We start from the raw sequence: 26,442 nt of genomic DNA, 5'->3' as shown, positions 1-26,442 counted from the left end.
CTCTGTGGGGCGCAGGCTGGGGGCTCTCGGGCAGAGGCAGGTGAGTGGCCTCACTGCTGGGTTGTGCTGAAAGGAGCACTTCTTTCAGCAGCCAGGGCACTTTTTTTAAATTAAGTTTGAAAACTCAACTTTCCTTCCCTAAAAGAGACTTTCCTGTTAGACGTGGCAGGATTTGAGCCGACCCCTCAACAGCCCAATTCTTCTCTTTACCATTCTGGTGTGGATGAGCTCCCCTTGTTCAGCTTACTGCTGCTGGAGCAGAGCTGAAAGTCAGGCCCAGTGAAGGGATCATTTTCATAACGAGCTGATGTCCTGAGCCTGGGCACGGTTCTGACCACTAACCTGCCGGGGACAGGGACAAGTGCCAGCTTGGGAACCACCACGAAAGCCCCGTCTGTGCGTTAGGCACAGTTTTGCAAGGTGCAGCAGCGTGACAGCTTCGCTCTGCTCAAACCAAGCAGGCGGCAGCCAGGCAGCGGCTGGGGGCTGCCAGCGCCTCCGAGTGCACCCGACGAGCCCCAGGCCCCCCAGAAAAACCCTCCGTGGCACTTAGCACTTGTCTGCCAATGCACGGTCCCTTCGATCTCTTTATTTTGCGATCTGGAGTAAATCGGAGATGTCTCTTGCTAATCTGTTGTCCTACAGATTATGCTGTTGGAGATTTTACTGCTCGGTTTTACAGTAACTTCTGTAGCACTCAATTGAATAGATCTGTGTGTCAGACGGATGTGTTCTTACACAGCATGTTTTCCATTTTCCTCTTTGCCCTGAAGTTTGCAGAGCAAACAGGCTTTTAACAAAGTACTGAAGAAGAGTCTTGGCCGCGCTGCCCTGCCAATGGGTCAGGCCCTGCGTGCACAGGGCGCTGCTCCGCTGCCACACAGAAAGATGATCCCAGCCTCCTCTGAAGCTTAATATTTAAATCAGGCTCTGTTTGACCGAGTTAGAGCCCGGGAGGGTAGCACTAGTATTCACAATTCCATATAAAATTAACTAATTAATTAGAGTCATTCTAAATGACACGCCTTAAGATCCCTTTAAGAACTACAGCCCAAATCATACACTTTTTTTTTCTTTTAACTGTAGATATAAATCTTCATGGGTTGAAATAACATTTTCAAAAAGAACTATCTGGGTCTTATATAATCAGCTTGTCCTGATTTCCAAGAAAGCTCATGTTTTTGCTCAAGCAAGTGAAGTAATTTAATAAGTACTTTAAAATCCTTTTCCTTATGTGGGAGGGCATCTTAAACTTAGATTTTTTTTTTCCTTACTTCTTATGGCATTTTTAATGAAGCATTAATATATGCAGAACATCCCACCAACTCTCTTTCCATAGCTCCCTTTTACAAACAAGATTTGTAATGTATACCATAGCTTGTCTTTTAAAATAGAAACAGATTGCTGAACAGGTTTTATGTCCTTTATTAGACTGGAAGATGCTGAATTTAGGGCATTATTTAGTCTAATCCTTTCAAGAGTATGTTTTGTATATTACATAAACAGGGTTTCTTCCATCTTCTTAAACATCAGTAATATGACTATAAATTACATCTTTTTTTATGACAACAGCTGTGATCTCTCTGTGCTGGAGACTTGATGATACTGCCTTCACCCGTGATGCCATTTATTTTTCCATTACTACTTATGTACTAGCGTTTTTACGGTGTCCTCGACGGGAGCAAACCTTCCCTTTTTTAATACAAGTTTTTAATGGTCAAACGGTGCATCTGAATTGAACTCTGTACTTCCAGCATACTTTACAAAAGCTCATTTGAGCTACGAATGGTAAACTTTACAAACATGTCATCATAAAATCTGCATTTCAGGTGTTCACATCGCCACTAACTCGTTTGTCTCCCCGGATGAGGTGCAGTGGTGCAGGCGCCACGGCAGCTCCAGCGAAGCGCGTTGTTCCACGCTGCCCAGCTCAGCCGGTGTCTGGCTCCGTGCAGCAGCACCTGCCTTGCCTTGCTGCGAGCAGCTTCTTGCACAGCCCATCCCTCCCTTGGACCCCGTCACAACCCCACCGTCGTTCTCTGCACTCCACACCTCCTTTCTCCCTGGATCCATCATTTCTGCTGTTTTACCACCTGGACCTTTCGTTACCAGAGACACTGTTCATAATAGGATGGACAGGCTTCCTGGCCTCTCGCCATCCTGTCCTTACGGCGGGCAGCAGTGCTGTGGAGACTTTCCTGAGCTGGCCAGAGCTTGACCGTGATCGCGAGCTGTTCCATGGTCCCCAGGTTGGGCATGGAGCTCCAGGAGTCTGCGGCTGCCTCTTGGCTCCCAGCTGCAGCAGCAGCTTTTCATCCTCCCTGCTGGTATGAGGCCCCTCCAGCTGCTTTCTGCTGCTCTGCCACGGTGGGGATGTGAAGCAGGTAGTTCTCCAGGCCAGTTCTGCTCTGGAGGTGCCCGTGTCCTCTGTTCGGTGGTAGATGTTTCTCCGTGGCTTGTTCATACTCTTGGCACTGCGGTTCCTGTGAGTTGCTCTCCCAGCATTACAGTGAAATCCCCACTGATGGGAGATGAGGGATTTGCAAAAGAACCTTCACAAGTGAGTGGCTGACAAGTCAAGGGAACCTTGACATGAACGTTACATTTGGTGAGCAGTCATCGCTCACCACGCTTGTGTCATGGATTTGGCCATTAGCGAAACTCTTACTGTGTGAGAAGAAACAAGCTTTGGTGTTAGCATTTCAGGTCAAGTACTTGACTACGAATTGCATTTTGACATTCAGTTTTATAGTGTTTACACACTTTTATTGGAGATGCAAGTGTGGGACATGAGAAAATAGCTAATGCATTTAGAGTATTGAGAAGGCTTTTATCTTCATTCTTTACTGTAAAGCTGTACCAGGTCTATTTTAGAAAAATGCCTGAGAATCCACCTTACAGTGTGGATGGAGTAGTAATTATTGGTTGTCTTTTGAGCGGAAAAGAGAGTTAGTTAAGATGCTCCTGAGTTGGTCACATTGATGTGGTTTGTCTCTTTGAAACAAAGCGAGCAAAGGCACAGTGAAGAGCAAGCACAGCAGAAGGGAGCTGACAAAGATCAGCTTCTAACTGGTCTCTGCTGGGAAGGAGAAGGGTCTGGGCAGTTCTGAGGCCACCAAACCATTTGCCAAGTTCCTTTTAGCTGCTCTTTGAGTTGTAAGAGGACAGTGGCTGTCTCTGATGGAGTTGGTTTTACCAGTTAAGTCAGATTCTTTTGAGGCAGGGGAGGAAGCAAAAAGATAAAAGCTGCTGGAAGGTGTGATAGCAGGACTCTAATACTGGTGTTTGGCACTTAGCATAGCCTAAATCTCATTCCCTCTTGTTTGATCTGATGGGAATAACAGTCTGGCTAAGGATTATCGCGGGCTGACATTGAGTGGTTTTGGGTGCTGCTTTTAGGGTAAAGCTTCTCCCTTTCATCTGAAGGGATCTGGTTATCTCTGTCATATTTTTCAAGGGCTTTTTCAAAGCAAGCAGATAACGTCAGAAAGGGATAGCAATGTTACCATCTGGATAATGATGGCAACCCACAACTTCACCAAGAGGTGTCAGAGCTTTCTAAGTTAAGCAGGTCAATATGCTTATTTCTATTTTCAGTTCTTGATGACTTCTAAAAACTATGTGCGCCCAACAAACTTTGGGGAGTGTATAGAGGAAAAGCCAGTGACACCGGTGAGTGCAAGGGGAGAGATTCAGCAAGACAAATGACAGTTACAGTAAGAAAACTGTCACAGGAGTTTCTCAACTGTCTTTTTAATACAAGGGACTATTCTTTGTAGAAGGTAACTAACATCTAACGTGTTCAACGATTACTGCTGCCCGGAGCACTTGAGTGCTGACCTGAGTGGAAGTGAGACACGTCTGACTCTTGTGAAACATCTCTCCTCATCCTGGTGGGATCCTGGCGCCTCCCCTGCCTGCATCTCCCACTCGCTGCTGTCTGCTCACACACGCTCTGCCCCTCCGTGCCACCAGAGGCCAGTTTATCTGAGAAGCACCTGCTGTCCCGCTCCCCCCGTCTCACTTCTCTTTAAATCTTGGGATTTAGCACTAACCTATGGCTGTGCCTGATCCCTCTGCAGTCCGTCGCGCTGGTGGTCTTTGCTGGGAGCAAGGTGCAGTGAGCTGTTGTTTAGTTGTTGCCTCTTCCCCTGTAGACCAGGGATGTGAAACTCATTTTCACTGGGCGCCATATCAGCCTGTGTAAACGTAACTACTCCTACATTTATATATATAGAGAGAGTCCTAAAATTACATTTGGCTCTTTGAAGGTGACCGCAAGGCTGATGTGGCACCTGATGAAAATGAATTTGACAGCCCTGGTGTAGATGCTGTGCTGCTCCCCAGAGACCACCGGGAAGAGCAGGCTGAACGTTTCCAGGGAGCTGGCTGCAAAAACTCAGCTTTATTTTGGCTAGATAAAATATTCTTTCCCTGCTTTTCTGGCTGTAACATGGGATAACTTTTCTGTTGCTGTTGATGTGCAGTGAATGCCAAGTGACTCATCAGAGTGTGTTGGTACCTGGTGTGGACCGCTCAGCAGTAACTCACTAGTAGTTGTTACCAAAACTGAAGAGCTCTCAGGTGCGTCCCCTCCAACACAAGGGACTGTTACTTTGCTCAGTCTGTTCTGAAACCTCTCAGAGCCCCTGCGGGATGATTTCAGCTCTGCTGCTGCCCTGCAGGACGGTGTCTGACACGGCCGGGAAGGTCCGTGCGGTGTTGGTGCTGCAGCTGTCACCAACCAGAAGAGGATTCGCTGTGTGCTGGGAGTTGTCCTCGTCCCCACTTGGAACGGGGACTGTCTGTACATGCATTTTCCTGAGTGTCACAATTTTGCTGTAAATAGCACCAATGGAACATAATATAACAAAGGGGTTTAGAAGGAAACCCCATGATCGTGAGATCTATTACATGAAAAGGAGAAGAAAAATCAATTAAATTAGAAGCCCTATTTAAGTATGGTGAGACTAACTTGGCCTACTTAAGTCAAAATCTGAACAGCTCAGCATTTACAGAATCTTTTACAGCTCTGCTGTTATTCAACACCACCATTTACTAGATTTGTTGGATGAAAGATAGCCCTGTGTTATAGAGCAAGTTTAATTAAGTACAGACAGGTATGTAATCACAATTGCCCCTTTTACCTTTGAAATGGCTGTATTTATGTAAATCTCGTAAGACTTCTCTGTGTGACATTCTGTGACAACGTAGAAGAAAAACACAGCAAAGACGCATGAACACAGATAAACTTTGGTAGCACCGTGCTCCCCAAGGGACAGCAGCGGTTCAGAAGACTGAGCCAGGAATCATCCAAAGGCACCCTGGTTGTTCACCAGTGCCCCAGTTTTCATTCTGTAAGTTCTGCTCGTAGTGTCTGCAGCAGCTGGAGTTGAGTCTTTTTGTTTCTAAAGGTTACCAGTGCAGCAATGTGCCCAGGTCTGTGCGTCAGAGCTGTCATTTCAAGCCATCTGCAACATGCTGCTGATTTAAATGTTAACTTGTTCGCTGCTCAAAACATGTAAGGAGGGAGAGAAAGATGAGGCAACAATTATGTAGAGCAAGATCACACAAGATCATATCAGCAAAATTCCACAGTAGGGAAAAAAAAAAAATCAATTAATTTCAGTTGCAGATCCTGAATTTACCATACTTGAATGCTATTCAGTCACTCTTCTTTTTTTTTTCCAGCGGTGCACTGGAAGCTTATGTTCAATCAGTAAGAACAAGAGAGGGAAAGGAGTTTGCACCAGTCTATCCCATAATGGTTCAGCTGCTGCAGAAAGCGATGTCAGCCCTTCAGTGAAGGTGTTCGGACAACTCTTCCAAAAGAGGGAATGGACAGTAACACAGTCATGGGTCTTTGGTGCCACCTTTGTACTTCTGGTTCATGTAAATTATCCCCAAATATCTGGGCTTTACAATGAAATGCAATTACCTCCTTCATCTGTGCAACTTCTGCCTTCTTGCTTTACATTCACATTATAGAATGAACTTATACATAACTATTATAAGGAAATTGTACAATTTCTATGTGCTGTGAGTCTACATCTAATAAAAATGAATCATTCTTTAGCATTCCTTTTGAATTTAGAAAGGTTTAAAATTAGAATATACTCGAATATTACAGTATAGTTGCTGAAAATCTCAAATAAGGAAGTCACTCTTTTCCTACAAGTAGAGTTTTAAACAGTTGGATACATTTTAGCCTTATTCAGAAAATTGTACTTTTGGAAACTGATGATTCTAGAGTTTCATCTAAAAATCACTAATTTTAACACACGGAAAAATATTTATAAATTTACATAAATGATTCTCTATTGCACTGCTATTCACTTTGAAATAATTTATATTGATTTCAACTCTCTTTTTGCTTAAACTAATAAAAAGAGCATTGACTACCTAATCCTGAACTCAGTATTTGAAATTCTTCAGCAGCTTCCTAACTGCAAAGCATCACACTCTACAGGACTGACTTCATGATGTCGTCTTCATTTTATAAAATACACAACACCAAATTTTAATGACTTTATTTGAAATAATATACAAGAATATAGTGTGCAAAAAATTTTAGGGGCAACATCATGTAGACACGTGTCATAAACTGAAATTTACAGTTGTGATTCTTAAAAAAAAGAAACACACAGCTGTTTAGTACATGAAAAGCCACGATTGTAAAAGTTCACAGCAGAAGCAATTGTAACCCTAATGCAGCTGCTCTAATTTTAGACAGTTGGAGGAAAAAAAAAGTAAAGTGCAAGTGTTGCACGTACAGTTAAGTGCAAAGTTTGCCCCCACCATAAAGATGTCTTATGGCAAAATAAAATATTGTAGAATATGTGGCAAAGACAAAACACAGAGTTAAAACTATGATGGTGATGATAGCAACAGCACCATTTTTTCTTGAGATAACGCTACTTATTCGTTTCATCCTGTCTCGGGCCATTGTTTCTACTGGAAAGAACAGCTCTCACTAGTGCCAGCTGGTGCAAAAAACAGCTCACTTGTGGCTACAAATTTTTGACGTGGCAACCCAAGTGGCAGCCCCTGTGCTCCATGACACCGCGCTCTCCAGCTACCACGCTGCGGTAACTTGTTGGCATCTGGGCAGGCTGGGAAGCAAGAGGCTGAGAATACATTTTGCCATTTCAGAAAAGCCCAGGCCCCAGAATCGTAATCAATAATATGGTTGTGCAATACATATTAATCAGCAATAAGAATCAATGTATATAAACAGCTGTTACGTATTTTTAAATTCCCCTTTTTGTACATTTTCTTCTAAAAATAAACATTTTTACAGGTCTCCTTCGCCTCTTTCTAAAGTACTTTAGCACCACAGGATATCCATTTTCAAGCCTATATTACCTGATACATAGATGAAGTTTGGAAGAAAAATAAGGCAATTTGGTTTAACATGTTGATAGTTTTAGCTTACTTAATGCTCTATTGTAAAAAGCAAATCTGCACTCATGTTAGATCATTTCTGACTTGATGGTGCCAGTATTTTATGGTCACACAAAGTCACAACAAATAGTAAGACCTTGATCTTGCATCTTCTTGCCATCAAGCAACAGCCATTTTGTAAATACAGAGTCGACAGGAAAATTCTGGCTTAATGCTGTTGTGAGCCCTGAGAAAAGAGAAGAGAAAAGCAGGTAAGCAGTTACTGAGCAAAGGGGAACTAGATACTATCCTGAATCCAGCAAACACTCGTTTTGAAAGCCACAAGTACTTGTAATCATTGGTTAGTTATTCAGAAGAAAACAAAAGGCTGAAACACATGATTTTAATCCCTCATCACCAAAAGACCATCAAGACTTCTTTGTCACAGCCTAGAGTCCACCATCACTACCTGGTAAGGTAACCAAGCTGTGAACAAAATTCTTAGTTCACTGAAATAAAACATTTAAAAAGAGGTATTTCCTGCAGTAACACGGAGGTAACAGGTTCTATGGATTCTCTTCTCTTGGCCTGAAGGCCCTAAGGACAAGGAAGATCCTACTACAAGGCAGGTAGAAAACCACCCTTTCTACTAAGGCCAACCCACCCCATTCCTCTCAGGTACACACAGACACCCCCAGCGAGTTCCTGAAGCTCACAGGTGCACAGCAAACCTGATCTCACCATACCATGCCCGAGACTGCAGTAGTGTAAAAACAGAATAAATCGTATTATTTTAACTAACCCCACAAGGAAATCTAAGAGCAGCTGTCACTGTTGATTCCAATAGAATACAGAGAACAGAAAACCAGCTTGTTCTTCACAGCTGGGAGTTGGTGAAACCTTCTGCACCAAGGGACTGAAAACTCAGCACCAAGTACGTACCGCAAGAAGCAACTTGGCATTGGAGCATTTCTGATTCAGCCTTAAGGCAACACTTGCATATACTCTTGAGAAAGTTAACCTCATTTACACACGAAAGGAACGGGGCGTAATTTGAGGATGAAAACTTAAAACCTGCAAAGCCCACAGCACACCTGGTCTCCTACCCAGGCACAAAACGGCTGAGGAAAGGCCCTGGCATTTTGTGCACCTCAGTGCTCTCTCCTTCCAACCTGCTCTTCTAGCTGAACATGCAAGTTGGCAGATTCTCCTTTTCTTGATGTTCTCTTTATATCATATATTAGCTTGACAGCCCTTATCTTACCTAATACATCCACCACCTACCAATACATTACGGCAGACTCTGAAATGGATGGACTTCTATGAAGTGGAAAGCAATTTATTTCCCTACAGAAGAAGTGTTATCTATTTTATTTATTTTGCAATTAAATAGAGTAATAAATGAAAGTGATTAATGGAAAAATACTTGATCCCTCCATAACTTCATATATGCTGATAGAAACTATGAGTTAAAAAAAACAAAAATGGAAAAGAGCTTTTACTGGAGAAAAAGGAGAGTGATTGAATCACAACAGAATTTTGTGAAAGTCTGAGGGGAATGGCCAGACGTAATTTAGGTACAACCTTATAAACTCAGCTACTTCAAATGAAAGTTTGTGCATTTCACAAGCACACTCACTTTCAGTCCAACAGAACTCCTGGAACCCTCACGAAATATTGAGGGACAGAGCCTCTCCTGGTCTGTCTCCTGCCACCTGTCCCACAGCACAGGGCAGGAATGGGAAGGTTCGGGCTACCAAGACAGCAGTGGACAGCAGAGTTTGGCCTGGACAAACCCACTCTAGCTGCCACAGGAACACATTTAGCTGCACAACGAAAAAGATCACTTCACAAACATACCGAATTTGTTCGTTTTCGTTTCCAACAGTCAGGATTTAAACGTTTCTGTTCTTCTGCCAAGGCCTTGGCTTCTAGTGTGTACATCCGTCTTTCCTCGTTTTTCATTTTCTTCCACCTGTCACCAAGTATCACACTTATGGCTCTGCAAGAGAAATGTTTACAGTATGGTCAGGATAAGGTGTTAAGAAATACTCTTGTTTTTTTCCTCTTTCATCTCAGCACTTTCAAGAAGACAAAAGTTAAAAGTGGAAATAACACACACAGAAGAAAATCAACTGTGTATTATTTTTTTTTTAAACAATCGTGTTTCTGATTATCTTCTCATACTACTTTTAACAGTTAAACAGCTAAGAGTTCTGTGTTAGCTGAGCATGGGTCAATGCACATTCTAACATTTCAAAGGGAGTACATTTGAATACACAACAACTTGCATAAACCAGCAAAATAGGGATGTTAAGAAAACCACCACCAAATGGTAACTCACATTTGTTTTGCTCTGCTTTTGTACTAGATGATCATATGACAGATTTGCTGAAAATATGTTCTCTAATAATTAGAGCAATGATCTGAATACGACCTCAGCCAAACAAATATCTGATTAACTAGAACCCCCCATGTCTATGTAATAGATGTGTGTAGCTTTCTCCACCTTTTACCCACACTGGGGAGAACACGAGTGGGTGGAACGTACCAGAAAGTTCTCGTTTGTTCTAACGCACCTATTATTATTGCCAGTAGCTGAATCAATCGCTTTTCCTACTTCGTATGAACTTCATGTCTTCTGGGCAGTATCTCCCCATGTTATCATGCCGTACTGCTTAACTGCACTCCCAAATGTTGGATCAATATTCCATTAAAGCTTTTAACTCCATCCCATAACTGAATGAAAATCTCTAAACAACAGCTCTTTTATCAATGACTACTACTAAACTGCTGAGTAGGGATGCTCTGGCTTCAGATTACAGTGATAAAAGTTCCACGAAAAAGGTGTGTACGACTAAGTACTTTGCTTTATCATATTAAAAAGTTCCTTGTGACTGCAAAGCTACTGACAGACTAACAGAACCAAGAAGAGCAGAGTCTTATCAACCATTTCCACATCATTTTACATGCAGCAATTCTGAAGGCGCTTCTGCACCACACCAGAAAACCCAATTTGGCTCCTGCAAGCCCGTGCGGCACCGCTCAGGGTCCCGGAGCTGCAGAGCACCAGGTCACAGCGAGACCTCGGCCAGGCTGCGCTGCACCCCTGCTGGCACCTGCTCTGGTGGCTCCTCACGGCAAATTCCTCCAGCTGCAGCCAGATCCCTTCACCATCAAACCCACGTGCACTGGCCTCTTTGGCAACGTAAGTTCTGCTTTTCTACTGAAATTAAGAACCGGTATCTTAGTTCTGTTGTCAGAATTAAACACACTCCAGCTTAATTAGCAGATGTTTCATGTTTTGGCAGTATCCAGAGGCAAATCGACAGCACCAGAAACCTGTCTGGTTTTGGTCACCAGACTGTATCGGGTCACTCATACCCCCAGGAAAGAACACAGTGACCCAGAGTGAGCAGGTTTGCTGAGAAAGCCATTGCATTTCCAAATAAAACTGCACTATCTTTGTATTTCAAATGCAAAAATATGGATTTTGTACCTCCAGAGAAAAAACTGCACTGAGGCACTGAAAGCGAGTACAGATCCGTACATCTCAAAAAGCTTGAAAAATATAGTGCAAAGACAAAAGCTCCATTTCTACAAGGAAATCGTTCAATAAGCAAACCACTGAGACTGAAAAACAATGTGCAGAGAAACTTCCTGACATAACAGAGAAATAATTCTCCTGACCAGAATCAAGAAAGCACTGACCCTCGTGCATCCCTGCCTCAGGTGCCCTTCAGCGGTCAGAACGCGGCAGCGCGCTGTGTGCCGCCCTCCTCCTCTGACAACGCTGGAGAGGCACCTGATAACGTTTCAGCAACAGACTGGTGTGCAGGATGCCATCCCTTACACTGCAGCTAATCCAAACCAAATTGTCAAACAGTAGCTAAGAACGTCTCAAGTTTACTCAGTAATTATGTTCAGCGTGAACAAACGCTGTTAACGGTTCAGGTGATTTTCTTCATATTTAGAATGTACACTACTCCAATTATTCAAGTATTTCTGAACTCACAGTCAAGTCCAACTACGGTTACAGTGAGAATATCTAGAAAAGAAGTGCCACCCTAACACCAGTTTCTCAAGTACAGCCATACGGTCCACACTACATTTAGATATCATGTGAATGTTAACCTGTGTTTTTAATGTTTACAGCTCGTTATCTTGCTGACATGGCTTGAGCTACTTTGTCTCAGAACAGATGATTTAACTCTGAATACCTCAAGTGCTGTCATTTCTTACATGCGTAAGAAAAATAACTGTAGCAAACATAAGAACTCCATGTACAGAAATGGGTACTACCTGTAACCAACTGTAAGATCTACTCAGTAATCCGAAAATGACACATACTTAGACTTAAGAAACAGAGTTCCCTCTGAACAGGTGAATTAATAAATGTCCCAGCAACACTTTAACAACAGTAGCTGAATGCCTATAAAACCAATTATCACTAACTTCTATAATTTCTTCTGTGCTCTATTTTGTGGATGCCACAGAACTGTACCCCAGCGTGCTGCCTCCCGAACACAAGCGGCGCGCTCTGCCGCCCACGTGGAACTTCGCCATCGCCTTCCTTCAAGGTTCTCACCGAAATATTCCATTTGTTTTCAAATCCATCTAGCTGCAGATCCAGTTCACTGCACCCATTTGAAATCAGCATTTTAAATTAAATATATAATCATCATAAACTTTCCCAGCTGACACTCTGTTCCGTTTCTCATTGATAGCTGCAATGAATGTGGAGGCAGCAGATCTGCTTCACTGGAATTGCTATAAACACTGCGGAGCATCATTGCCAGGACACACAAGACTGGCTGGGATTTAAGGATGGGTTATTTGTAGGGTAGGATTTTATTTCTCAACACCAGTTACAGATTCCTTACTGGAACATTATAAAATAGCCAAAACCCTCTCAAAGCCCTGTCACCTTTAGTTTTTACCAGATTTAGTACTAAAATTTTTATGTGACAATGCAATTTCGACAATAACAGTCTTCATGTTGTTATATATATTAAGAATCTGATAAGATCAGTGTGTGTTCACATTTTGGTTTATATTTCATATGCACAATTAGCATAACGTATTATTAAAATATATGTAATGGACATCTTTATATTAAAAAAAAAAGTTTAGACATGAATGTGCATATGAACAAAAGAACAAACCAACAAAGAACCCTTCCCCAAACACAGGGTCATATGGCTCCTCCTGCAAATTTCAGCAGATTGTCGAATGCCTTTAGGACAAAAAAAATTTAGCAATGTTTTGTCTGGATGAAGATCTTTCAGATACCCCAACAACCAGTACTTCATTATTCAATATGATACACAGACTAAGACTAAATGATAGTAAGTGCACTGAACAATTTGCAATAATATGTCAAGACTTAATTAGAAGAACCAGAAATTCCCTTTTTCCAATACAACACATGAGCAGCGAGCCTGGTACTTTTTATCCCACAGACATTTCTCACCAGCGTAAACAAAGACAGTTGTGTATTTGTGACTCTGGGTGCACATATATACATATGTCAGCTCCTTTACCCAAATGCTTTCTCAGAAGTTAAGTTTGCCAAAATCGGCTTGTGTCAAATTTACTGGGTACTGCATATATAAGTCCACCCATAACTTAAGTTTTGTGTCAGCATCTCACAAAACTTGTTCTTAAAACAATATACACACATTTTATTTCAAATGCAAAATTTACATTTAAAGGTGAGACATGGATGTTCAGCTAGCACACCAGTAATTAAAAAACTAGAATTTTATACCATTACCTGTTGTCTTTTCCTGGATACATCTGAGTATATTCAACTCTGTATTTTTTGGCAAAAAGCATGAAGGCATTCATTGGTCTTTTGCACTTGTTTGGAGAAGTGGCACTCACAGTACTTGCAGTCCCTGAGCTGTGGCTTTTGCCAGCTTTGCTGCACAAAGAATTGGAGGAAAGATGTGACGATGCAGCAGATGCACAGTTTTTACTGCTGCATTCTGATCTCTCAGCATCTGGATTGCTTGATCCTCCACAAGACAGAGAAGCGCGACGCTGGCGAGCCATGCTGCTGAGCACATACACTGCAGAGGAATCCATTGGTGTAAAATCGTAACTACAAGAAAAAGACATATCGTAAAATGACCAAAGAATTTTCATGTAAAATCCCTAGAGAGCTGCTCACTCTTCACCTGTACTAAATTTCTAGTATTCCGGTCTCTTTTGTGTGACAATGATTTGTGCTTGATGCAATGTCAGTGTGAAGAAAACCAAACAAACCACCAACCCAAAACACAAAAACCACATCAAACTTTTGCAGATGAATTAATAGTTTTTTCAATGTGACGGCAGACTGCAACTTTGCAAGATCTGCTGTGTATTATCAATTCCCAAGCTATATAACAATTAAATACACACCGTCTTCAAATTTAATCCTCTTCTGAAATAAGTTTCTTTCTTTCTGCTTCTGTCCTTACTATAAATCAAATCTAGTTGGTGAATTATAGGTACCGAAAGGGACAACTGACGTGGGAAGAATAAGCATTGAGTTCACTTGAAAATATAGAATAATGGCAAAAATGAAGACACTATATTAAAATATATTATACAGTTGTGTAACTATAATATATAGTTGTATAACTAACTTCTCTAAGCAGTTAAATACATATTATTTTACAGACAAACCTTCCACTGATACTAAAAATTTGTTTAAAGATCCATAATGTTGCAAACTATTTGATTCAAAGCTGACAGACGTCTGCCCTCTAGTGACAAAAATGTGAGATTCCTCAATATTTCAAGGTATTTCAACAGCTTAGATGAGCTGTTTCCACACAATTTAGACCTCCAAATACTGTAACTGTTGTAATTTGTTGTTGACGAACAACTACAATTAACTACAGAAGAAGTTTAATTCCACAGGCTACTTGTTATCATCTCCAGGTGTGTGCAGGTCAGTCTGGGAACCACAGGCTATCCGGTCTTTAGCATGCTATATACATGGGGAAAACACACTGGTCAAAGTGCTACTCGGTCATAAATCCAAAACACTAGTTACCACCAAAAAATAAACATAAAATGCATATAACTCTAAGGCTGCGCTCACTCACTGCTCAATGTGGCTATAGCTGCATAATTTATGGCAAAAATAAGGGCCTTGGAGAGCTTTTTTCTGCACACAAAGTAGAACTACTGGGAAGGCAGGACTGCAAGTGGCAGTCCAGCCCCATCAGCAAAGGCAGCTCCTTTCTGTGGGACAGAACCTGGAGAAAGGGTGGAGCCTGAAGGGTTGTCTCCAAAATCCCTCAGAAAAGGAAAAAGCAACAACGAAAGGATAATGCTGCCAACCTTGCAGGTAAGTTTGAGATAATGAGAAAGGATCTCTCTGTTCTACAAACACCCTTGCTATTCCTAATCTCCTTCCCATAACACAGCAACAGAATTGTGTTTTTTAGTTTTTCTGTCCTGTAACCACAGTTGCTGCTGCATGTTCCTTTCTCAGTGACTTACTCCCTTCTGCCCAGAAAGAGAGACAAGGAATTTGAAGCATCCAGGCTGTATTCAGCTGGACTGCAGGATGAATAAGGAGCCACAAGTCAAATTTTTTCAGTGACATGTAACTATAATGACTCTAACAGTTCTGTACATAGGCAGTTCAGAACAGGAGTTAATAAGAAAGAAAAAAAAAAAACACCAAAAAACCAGGACAGCAAATGAGTGAAGACAAGCAATCTGAACTCTCTATGCCAGACTGACATCATGCAAGTGCTCCTAGGGCTTGAACTGCAAACAGCATTTTAAATTATTTTTTTTAATCATAAAAAACAAAAAGCAACCGGACTAAAAACAATGCTAAAAAGGATCCAATATCATAGGAGAAGATGGATTCTACTAAACCCAGACATCTCAAAATAGTATGGAAAAATCATTGAGTAATACTATTTCCTTAGAATAATTTATGTTGGACAGGACCTCTGAAGGTTATCTGGTTGAACTCCTTGCTCAAAGCAAGGCAAAACTCAAAGTTAATCAAACTTTGGAGTTAGGCAAGTTTGATATATTAGAAAAGAATCACAAAAAGCACAGTATACAAAACTAGTAAGAACTAATTATGAAAGTCATGTATTCTAAAGCTATAGCACATGCATTTATTACTAAGAAACTACTCAGATAATCCAGATACACAGCTGCACACGAAGCACAAGTTAATAGCCGGCAGACATACTATTGTGGGAAAACTAGTAGTTTTTTCAAACATAACCCACTTTACCTGAACAATTTATACAGATAAAACATTTTTTTTTCACTGCTTCATCTAATCTGGCTTAGACTATCATAAAAAGGGGCTGAAATGTTATTTCACTCCAAGGTATTACGTGGCAGGTTAGCAGAGCACATAATTACACAGCTTTCCTCATATTCAGTCTTGATTTTCCCCTCTATCTTGTATTACCAATAAGTATTCTCTTTTTCCTCTACACGCTTCAAATTCTTGTAGACTTAAGGTGCCTACTCATTAAATACAAGAACCACTGAGGCCACTTTATCCAAAAATTACCTTTTAAATGTATCAAAAACACCTGAATCATCAAAGTTAATGGCATCAGGGTGTCCAGGAGGTAGACACAGATCTCCAAGATGCATTTCACAGCATGGAATGCCATGCTGTACCACAGTCAAGCTTGGATAAAAAGATGACCAACCTGAAGTGGTAAAGAGTTAAATTAGACAAACGGCCAGACAATCTCTCTAGTTCTTCACTGGAACAATCCTGTATCTCTAAATGATATCATTTTATAAAAATGTTCTGATGTAGTTTCTTTCACCCAAAAGAATAATCAGAAACACACACTCAGGGAATTCTTACTGCAAATAGTTTATTTTTATCTCAAGTAAAATCTCCTAGTAAGAAAAGTAATCAAAACCTGGAAACTTTTATCACCAGAAGTTCCCTGTTTAGTAAGTGAGAAAAGCCTCCCTCATTTGCAACTTTCTTTTCTCCCCCCAGTTTCTCTCATTTTTTTCTCCTTTTTTCCAGAGCTACATTTATATATTTGATCAAATCTTTCCTTAAGATATATGCAGTATTTCTACAGCTTTACAGTTTTGTCTGTTTAAATTCAAATTCTGAATTTCTTTACAAATATAGTAAATTGATTCTACACCACCACTCTTATCAATTTCTTGAGCAATATGGGATGCCAATAAAATCTGCAACCACTTTCTAAGAATATTTTAATACACTACCAAGTATACTTGTAGTATTTCATACCTTTGTTTTTAACATAAAAAGGATGATCGAGTCGGCATTCTACTGTAAGCAAGCCATCTTCTACTGTGCCAGGATCAAAAGTCAGCTTCAGCACTGACTCACCAAAGGAAATGCTTTCTTCATGAGAAATCAACTTCAAACCATCGGCACCGTAGCCCTGTAAACATACACACAGTTCAGAGCTTTTCCCCCAAGAAAAGCATATACCTGTGTATCATGCAAGTTTATATTCTCATCTTGTATTAAAAAATACCAACATTCCTAGTGCTCTCACGAGAAATTAATAAAGATGATACAACATTCAAGACATACCTAAATGAATTCAGCTGAATTGCTTTATAGCAAGATACCCAAATAGTGGAGTGATCAGCTCTAGACTAGTATAAACATGTCATCCCTGTGCCTTTAATTACTGTCTCAGAAAAAAAGAAACTAAATATTTGAAATGAATTTAATACAAATAACAGCTACCTTATAAGGACTTGCTGGGAGATTTTCCTCTTTTCCACAGCTTTCAGATCTTGCAAAATCTTCAACATCCTGCCACTCTTTATTGCGTCCTTTATGAAAGCACAAACGAGAGCCTAATAGATTTTTTTTTTTAAGGGGAAAAAAAAAAGATTAGTGTTTTGTAGAAAGTGTGTGTTACAAAAAAAAAAAAAAAAAAAGAAAACAAAACAAAACAAATACTTATTTGACAATACATGTTCTTTACCTTTTAGAAAACAATGCCAGACAGTTGAGGGCCAGGAATGGCACCACCCTAAATCATCATCATCTGAAAGTGATGACATGCAGAAAATGCCAGATTCTGATTCACTGCTCACCTATTGAAAAAAGCAAAATAGTGTTGATATTTTACTGCAGAAGATTTTAGGGCTGGTCTTGTATGTCTTCAGACACATTCTCTAATTTGCATCTGTGTCATCACTTTGCCTTAAATACTAATAGGAATGTAACATGAAGACAAAAGACTCAAGGAATATAGTAAATGTGAATGGAATATTTTCATCTCCTTTTTTTGAAATGTGCCATCCTGAAATTTCTGGGTTTCATTCTCTGAGATTAATTTTGCACCTCTGGATCACCTTATGCTTAGGTACAAGCACTTCACAAGCCATCATTCCTTGGCCTTCCACAGAACCACCCAAAGTACACATTACTCTATGGTCAAATTACTGGAAAGCTGTAGGTGCAAGTCAGTTCAAGATAAATCACTGGGAAAAACTCAATGTCTTTACCAGGCAAGTTTCAGACACTACACAAGAAAGGGAGAAGCAGGACTGACAGTTTTTGTGCATCTAAAAGGAGATGGTTTCATATTTCCTTTTTGAGACAGCACACAAGTTAATACAATTTTTTCAAAGCCTGCTATAGAATGAACTACAAGACAAGTAGAGCTTTCTTAGAATGTGATCACAAAAATGTGGACTCAATGATGCAGTACTACAAGCCTACTATGTTTGGTAAAAAGAAAAGTAACAGAAAATCTAGCTTAAATAGGATTGGTATTATAACTAAACAGATTTTTTTTTAAAACTAGCTTCTCTTTTCAAAAAGCTTAACCCATTACTCATGCTCACCCTTTCATGTCTGACTGGTGTTTCATCCAAATCATTCTTGGAGAAGTTAGGATCATTCCTTGAGGATCCTGGTGGAGGACGTGCATAGGAATGTAAACTTTTGCTTGTAGCTATTATGTGAACAGGAGATGATCTACAATAGAAAAATTTACTTTAAAGTATCTCAGATTAAGACAATACAAACCTTAGCTGCCATTACTCTAAAATGGTCTTATTTAATAAATATTGCTGTTTGCATCAGTTGAATACCACACAAACTTCCTACACACCAATATTCAAATGGGATGATTAAAGGGTGCAAGCTCAGGCAAAGGGAGTATTTAGCATAATTTGTGCATAGCTTCTATACACCACCCAAATGTCAGTACTACTGCCACATCAGCATCTCCTTGTCACAATGCTGAAGTTTTCACAAATATATTGAAGCGGATGCCTCATTTCTTAGAGTACATCAAGATATCTTCTCTGTCCTAATGATTAAATCCCAACTGCGCTACTGTTAACAGTACTGCATTTAATTTTCTTATTACAAACCTAAGACCAAACCAGTACAATAGAAGGTGAAGCCCAGAAATTTCTAAGATCCCACACTGCTTCTCACAGCCTTATGGAATTTACAGATCACAAATGTGAAACAGTATTAATAAAAACCACATTGCACAAGATTTCCAACTAGCTCTTAAAAAAAAAAAAAAAATCTAAAGTCAGTGCACTAGTAAATATTAAGAATTTAACATAACAAGTTCATCTTCATTTTTCATCTGCTCCTTCACATGAGGTAAATACCCATAATTTCTGAGCCTTCTGTGGTTAAGCAATGTCCTTATACCGCCCTACCTCATTCGTGGCTGGCAATTAAGAAGCTCTTGCAACAGGCTCTGAAATGAGCCCTGTGCCATTGTCTATAGAAGAATAAAGTTTCTATATAGAAAGATCAAAAATAGGCCTCCAGTTCAAAGTCAGAGGGTGTGAAGGGAATATTTCTGGAGACGGAATACTATAAATCTTAGAGTTCAACATGGAAATGAATGTCAGTACCTGTTATAAAAAGAGCACTGCATCAAAGGACTCTGAGGACTTGTGGCTATATTTGCTAATTCTGTCAACCAGTTCACGCCATTCTCACAAGAATAAGCATTTTCCGCATTGCTGTTTGAGGTATTTTGGTTCCATGAAGGCCTTGAACATTCCTGATGTGAAACATCAGCACCAAGCTGGAAAAGTGCAGGTGGGGTAGAATCTGTCTGCACAGCCTGTAGTTCAGGAAGATCATCTACAAACAAATGCACGAATTACCAGAACTATACCCACTGATAAATTCTAGTTGACAACAAATCTTGCAAATAAAAATCAAAACGGAACCACAAAGCAACTAATTTTATTTTCTCATATTATAATTACCAACATTTCACAAACCCTATTCATAATACGAACAAAATGGCCACAGAAATAATCATGTCTCTAGTCTATTGTACATTCATACAAGCAGTTTAAGAAAAACATTAAGTAACTAGATAAAAATGTAGTTCTGGTTTTGAAGTTTTTACTAGACTGACTAGTTTACACAGAATTGTACTGCAGAATTACGCAAAAGTAGCAACATGTTTCACTAAAATACTAAAACATTCAATAAAAGGCAACTAAATTAATGTCTCAGCAGGTGTGACACTAAAAAATATCAACACCAGGGGCTGTACAAGTTAAAAGTTTTCCATGTTTCCACCACAGAGTGGAACTAAGTAACTCAGAAGTCATGAAAGCTGGGTATACAGCCTGGTAGGGGTGAATTCCTATCAATAATCTACACATTTCACACGTTATACAAAATACGAGAGTCCAGCTTGTTAACAAAAGTCTGTGTTACATGCTTTCGTGTAACTAAGTATCATAACTCTTAATCACTCCATGACTTCAATTAAGTGTGTTAGGATTTTATTGATTAAATCAATACTTTCTAACCTACATGCTATTTTTCTCCAATAAATAAGAACCAAAGTTAAATGTTCTTCTAGCCCAGAATCTCTATTTGCAGCTGATCTAAAGCAGCGTAATTTCCCTTTAGGAGGAGCTCTTGAGCTTTCCGTTTGTTATTCTTGTGCCAAAAAAAGCTTCTCTGGAGATTAGGAGCAGAAATTTGTAGCTCTGAGTTCAAGAACACATTTAAGGCAACAGGCCAGTGTGTCAGAACTGGAAATTGGTTAAAGGGAAAAGTGACTCAAAATAAGACCTTCAGATATCACAAGTTACTATCATATTCCCTGCCCTACTTAAGATAAAAATCAGTAATCTAAGCTTCCAGTAATTTCACTATAGGAAAACTACAACAAACTTCAGAATCTGGCTGCTTCTGAAAAAGTCATGTTATTTACCAAGTTCCATGTGTTCGTCACCAGACGCATATCCAGGAGAAGAGGGCAGGTTTTCATTACATTTCAGCAACTCCAGTGACTCATTCATGCCTGAAGTTCTCTTGTCCACTACCAGAAGGAGCTTCTGAACTGCATTAGGCATTTGATTTGTCTTCACTTCCCAGACCATGTTAGGATGTTCCAAAGTATCTGACTTTAAAGAGACAGACATTAAAAATTTGTATACACAAACTGTTTTACCGTCTACTTCGCTACCAGAACCCCAAGTCCTCCATAGTCTGTTGAGAATCACAGCATAATTTAGCTTGAAAGCGACCTCTAGAGATTATCTGGTACCATCCCTGCAGAAAGCAGAGCCAACTCTAAAGTCAAATGAGGCTCCTTGGGGCCCTGGCCACTTGAGTTTCTAGTATCTTGAAGGATGGAGGTTCCCTGACACTTCTCAGGAGCCTGTTCCAGTGACTACTCTTGCTGTAAACAAGTTTCTCCTTACACATGGTTTGAACTTCAATTGCCAACACCTGTGCCCATTGCCTCCAAGAGTCTGGGGTCACCTCCTCAACCACCACTCGAGCCACGGTAAACAGCATTCACTGGGTACCCTGAGCCACGCATCCCATCACAGAAGGCAATCAGACGGGTCAGACAAGATTTGCCTTTGGTTGACCTGTCCTGGCTATTCCCGGTCACCTTCTTGCCTTGTAAGATCCAGGACATGGCTGTTCTTGCGGATCAAGGTTAGGCCAACCAGCCTGTAGTTTCCCCACATCCTCCTCCTCCTCGAAGCCAGGTGTGACATTTTCTTTTTTCCAGCTACTGGGAGCCCTCCCGCCACCAAATCCACCACCTTTTGGAGACCATCCTCACAACACTGACCAGCTCCCCCCGACACTTGCACCCGATCTCACCGATGGTGCGTGGCTGCTCACAGACCTGGCCTGCCCCAACCTGCTCTTCATCTGCCATACACAAAGAAGGACCCTGCTCCTTCAGATGCATGGTGCAAGGCCCAGGGTCTTGAAGAACCTGGAAACAGGCCTTGCAAATTAAGAACAAAGCAAAGAACATGCCGTCCTTAGCCTGGACTAGCATGGGGTCTCCTACACCACTTAGCATCAGGCCCACGTTCTCCCTGGTCACCCTTTCACCAACAGCGTATCCGCAGGAGCCTTTTTCGTCGCCCTTCACATCCCTCGCTACCTCAACTCCAGACATGGTCTCAAACACATTTGACTGCTAACATCCTTCCCTGTGCTGTAAATGGAAAGAAAAGGAAGGTTCTATTAGTAGATATCACTGCGGTTTCACTCCCCAAATCCCAGTACTGTAACATTTATACCAAAAGAAATATTTTGAAACATCTTCAGCAGTCGGAAAATTCTGTGACTATTCTACACAACCAGTGTCTCTAAAAGCTGGAAAACAAGGTTATACAGTCTTTAGTAATTTGGTTATCTACAGTTTTTTCAGATTATGATGAATTAAAGCTACCATAACATGATTACCTCGTACTTTAATGAAGTGTCATGGAAAAAGTAATCGCAAGTCCCTCAAAAAAGCACAGAGAACACATTAGTAAGAAAGAAATTCTGAAAAGTCTACCACATGCATGTCCATTAAGTTATCATGCACGTTACAGAAAAACAAACAATAGCTAAAAATAGTCCAGTATTTTCATATAAAACAGTAAGACCATCAGCCTGAAAGTTCCCTCAGTGAAATTCATAAAAAGCCATCTGATAACTATTACGAAAAAAACTTTATTAAAATAGTTTAAAGGTATTATGTGTATACAATATGACATGTTCTTAATCATTCTATGAATCTGTTTCATTCATTTTGCAGCTTGTCCCATACATAATATAGTTCAGACATAACCCATCAAATTACATACTGGCCCCACCAGAAGAGGCCTGACCTAATAAGTGATTTTTTTTACTGGAAAATTTCTAACCTTCTCATCTCCTAGTCTTTCAAATACATGCAAAACTTACATAAGCTTGCATTCCAAACACAAATAAGATGTTTGATTCTACTCAAAGGGCACTACTACAATAGCCACAACAGTGTAATTCTGATTTTGAAGAGGTGAAAGCGAAGGCAAGAGTAATGAGAATATACAATCAAGTAAACTATCAATGGAATGTGTATTTCACCTGTAAGAAGCATCTTTAATACAAATTATTCCTCTACCACCCATGCGGGACAGTAAAATTACAGACCACCACAAAACCAGAAAGCTCAGTCATTTCTGAACAGGAAAAATCAGACCTCAATAGTACAGGTCAGGACCTTGACGATTATCTCCACGTAATCAACTCTGAAAAGCCACTCCTTGTTTTTCTGGCTTGCCTACATCCTTTCTGCCTTGTTTTTCCCTCTTTTTTCTCTCTTTCTCTCCCATTTTCCTGCCAAAATGAATGACCTAACTTATTTTGAGGATGTTACCTTCTCCTTCCTTCCCATCAGCTGCCAAGATTTTGAAGTACCTGTCCTGGTATCCTAACACAATGAACATCAGATATAAGGTACAGATATAACATGCTAGTCTGACAACAAAGACACTTGTTTGAGAAACGAATTGTTCTTCCAAGTCACGAGAATTCCTCTAAACCAAAGCCACTCCTGTACAAAAGCCAAAAAATCCTCTAACCAATGAATTAAAAAGAAAAACAAAAAAATACGCCCAACTTTACTTTTCAGTTTTTCTATTCGACTTTATTAAAGCCTGGTTTGGACATCATGTGCTCCTCTCGTCTTCAGCCTTTCAATGTTTTGGAACATTAAGGGAATGGCATTACCTAGCTTGTAAAGATACTTTTCTTTTTTTTTCCCAAATTCGACTTCAGGTTCAAAACTTGTTGCAACAGATGTTTTCTAGAAATATGCTTCATAGGACTATAACTACTGCTGTTTTCTTTAGAGGCTAAATGGCTTCATTTATGAACTTGTCATGGTAACACAAATGGCAATATGAAAAAAGAGTTTATTAATTAAACCACGACTATTTTTGTGGGGGAAAAAAAAAATCGGGACAAAACTAAATACAAGACTGTGGCTGAGAAGGGGTTCAGCAGGAACTGGGGAACACCCACCCACACCGCACTGTGCAGGAATGCCTGGGTGGAAGTGCTGCCCCTGGTTTTCCTTGTGTTATTTGCTTTCCTTCCCCCAACCTACTTCCCAAGTCCCAGGCAAGGTCTTCACCTGCAGTAATTCACTGGAGTTTAACACAGAGAACAGCTTCTCCAAGCAAAACACAACATACTGGCAGGACTGGATCGACACCGGGGCCTGTGACCGGCAGAGCTGCTCTGACCGGGGATCCCCGCTCCGCAGCCCCGAGCCAGAAAAAGCCGCAGCCTGAGCGGGGCACGGAACGTGATTCACCATGTTTTTGCAGACACGGCCCTTCAGCATCGCGCAGGCCGAACCGCAGCTTCAGCGCTGCCTCCCCCGCCGCAGGAGGCGGCGCTGCCCCTCCCGCACCGTCCAGCCGCCCGCCACTCAACAGCCACCGCTCGGATTACACAAGGAGGAGATTTACAGCAGAATCAAAGCCCGCAGCAGTACGTGACCCGCGGGCGAGAGCCGCAGCGGCCCGGGCAGCCCCGGGGAGGCCGGTTCCGCGCCAGCGCGGGGCCCGAGGCTGAGCCGGGGCCGCGCCCGGGAGCGCGCTCCCGCTCCCGCTCCCCCCCGCCCGTCATGTGATCCCGCCTGGACGCGGCCCTTGTTTATAAACTTCAGGCGGCAGCGCGCATGCGCGCAAGGCCCCATTCATTCACAACTGCGTAACAGCTCGGCCCGGCCGGGGGGAGGCGACGGGGGCGCCCCCCCGGCCCCCGCACCCACCGTGCCCCCGGGCAGAGCCGCCCGCCGCGCCGGCCCCACCTGCCGCAAAGCTCCCCCCGGCTTCTGTCCCCAAGCAGCCGCCGCTCCCCGCCGCGGGGCAGAGCGCCCTCGCTCTGACAGAGCGGGGCAGGCAGGCGGCTCCCCGGGGAAAACAAGGGGGGGCACCGGCTCTGTTTCGCTGGCTTTCGGGGTCCGGCGCCGCAGCTGAAAGGGCCCCAAGGGGCGCCGGCGCCCCCGCGCACCCCGCCGGTTTCAGCCCAGCACCGCGGGAGGGCGGCGGATCCGCCGCGCCGCTGAGGGAAGGCGCCCAGTAAACAATGTCCGGGCTCGGCCGCCGCCGAAAGCCACAACCCAACGGCCTCCTCGGCTCGGCCCGCGGCCACCGCCGCTCCCCTCCGGCCCGGCGGACTCTGTCCGTCCCCCGCCGGGGCCTCGCAGGCCCCTAGAAGCGGCAGCTCCAAACTTTAAAGCACTTACCAAACCCGTCGCCATTACCAAATTCCCTTCGACTGCCCCCCCGCCTCCTCCCCACGGCGGAGTCCCGCCCGGCCCTGGCGATGCTCGGTCACCAAGTGGTCGAAGACGACGTTGCTCAACCCGCAGCCGCTTCCTATTGGCTGCCTGGCTTGCCTATCAGGAATCCGCCCGGAGGGCGGACATGTTTTGACTCTGCTGCGCAGCGGATTGCACCGCGCTGCACATCAATCACCCGCAGACAGCGCCCCGATTGGTCAATGCTCGCGACAGCTCACGGAGACGCATTCTGGGAGTTGTCGTCTTCGCCGCCGCCACCGCCTGCCGACTTGGCGGCGATAGGACGACAGCTCCCAGGACGCCCCGCGCGGCGCTCGGCCGATAGTAAACAAGAGTCGCCGGGACACGTGTACCCGCGCCCCGGCCCCCCGGCCCGCAGCGCCCGGCGGGGGCCGAGCGCGGGGAGGCGCTGCCCGGCCCGGTGCGGCCGCGGGGCAGAGGCCGCCGCGGTGTCCGGCGGCGGGAGGGCCCTTCTGGCTGTCGCCGCTCCCCCGGGCCGGGCGGGGCGCTGGCTCACAGCGTCAGCGTGGAAGCGGTGACCGGGCCCCTGGTCGGTGCCTGCGCGTAACGATCCCCGGGTCGGGGGAGGCCGGCACCTCATTAACGCTCCAACGCCGTCGCGAAACGGCCCCGCTCGCGTTGCGCCCGGCGGAGGCTGCGGAGGTGAGAGGAGCTGCCAGAGGTCAGAGCGTGAGTCAGCAGCTGCTCCGCCGCGGCCTCGGCCCTGGCGCGGACACCGGCGGGCCCGGGTCCAAAACAAGTTGGTGAGGAAAAAAAACCTTTTTTTTTTTTTTAAATCCGTGCGGATTTATTTTATTAGTGTCTCCCGGACGTTCCCTTATGTTTGTTGCCAAAATAACAACCTGGTTTGATCCGACTTCTGTTTTACTGGCAGAGAAACGGGACTACAGCTGTTACGAGATTTGCCCACTTAGTGACTGGGAGACGGCAGAGGGAAGAACGGGCTCCTGAGGCCACATCCTTGTGAAATCTATTACTGTGCGTGATCCGATACAAAGCAAATAAATGCGCAATTCAGAAGTTACAACAGGATTTCAGAAACTGAGGGAGAGTTCCAAGATTTTGCAGCTGTTGGGGTCTTTCCAAGGAAAGCATTTCTTCCTTTTCTGTATTTTCAACATCGTCCCAAGCGTGGTAACGTGTCCTAAAGCCTGTAGCAGGGCATTTGTTGGAATGCGGTATCTGCAACAGTTCTGACTGTCAGGCACCCTAACACAGGTGTGTGAGAAAATAAGCAAAAAATAATTAAAAAAAAAGAGTTAACTACTACAATTTAAACAGAAATGGTTCCGTATTTGGAGTTGTGCAAGCTTTGTGGCCCATGAAACATGCGGTTAGTGGCCACTAGAGGGAAGGCTGGCTTCATTGTTCGCACACGTCTACAAAGGGTAATGCGACTGAAAAGAAAAAAGCACACACATCCCGAAATTGTACTTAG

The 26,442-nt window shown here is 42.7% G+C and overlaps 2 protein-coding genes across 2 annotated transcripts in view; one reads left to right on the top strand and one right to left on the bottom strand.

Moving 5' to 3' along the window:
• The window catches only part of COG5 (component of oligomeric golgi complex 5), a 186,545-nt gene extending 179,531 nt beyond the window's left edge, over positions 1-7,014 (top strand). The window contains exon 22 of the mRNA XM_065658674.1: positions 5,692-7,014. Coding sequence (XP_065514746.1) covers positions 5,692-5,806 — 115 coding nt within the window. The 3' untranslated portion in view covers positions 5,807-7,014. The remainder of the gene's footprint in view (positions 1-5,691) is intronic.
• Positions 6,516-25,008, bottom strand: HBP1 (HMG-box transcription factor 1). Its single transcript, XM_065658675.1, has 11 exons — positions 24,927-25,008; positions 20,598-20,790; positions 19,267-19,501; positions 18,229-18,361; positions 17,361-17,472; positions 17,117-17,229; positions 16,646-16,802; positions 15,932-16,076; positions 13,160-13,489; positions 9,244-9,385; positions 6,516-7,630 (listed from the first exon to the last, which is right to left on the bottom strand). The coding sequence occupies exons 1-11, from the start codon at positions 24,939-24,941 to the stop codon at positions 7,613-7,615; spliced, it is 1,593 nt and encodes a 530-aa protein (XP_065514747.1). The 5' UTR covers positions 24,942-25,008; the 3' UTR covers positions 6,516-7,612.
• Positions 25,009-26,442: the final 1,434 nt, after the last annotated feature.

The sequence above is a fragment of the Caloenas nicobarica genome, chromosome 1, assembly GCF_036013445.1.
Source record: "Caloenas nicobarica isolate bCalNic1 chromosome 1, bCalNic1.hap1, whole genome shotgun sequence".
NCBI classification, from domain to species: Eukaryota; Metazoa; Chordata; class Aves; order Columbiformes; family Columbidae; genus Caloenas; species Caloenas nicobarica.
Note: the sequence above shows the minus strand (reverse complement) of the source record. Positions and strands in the feature narration are given on the sequence as shown.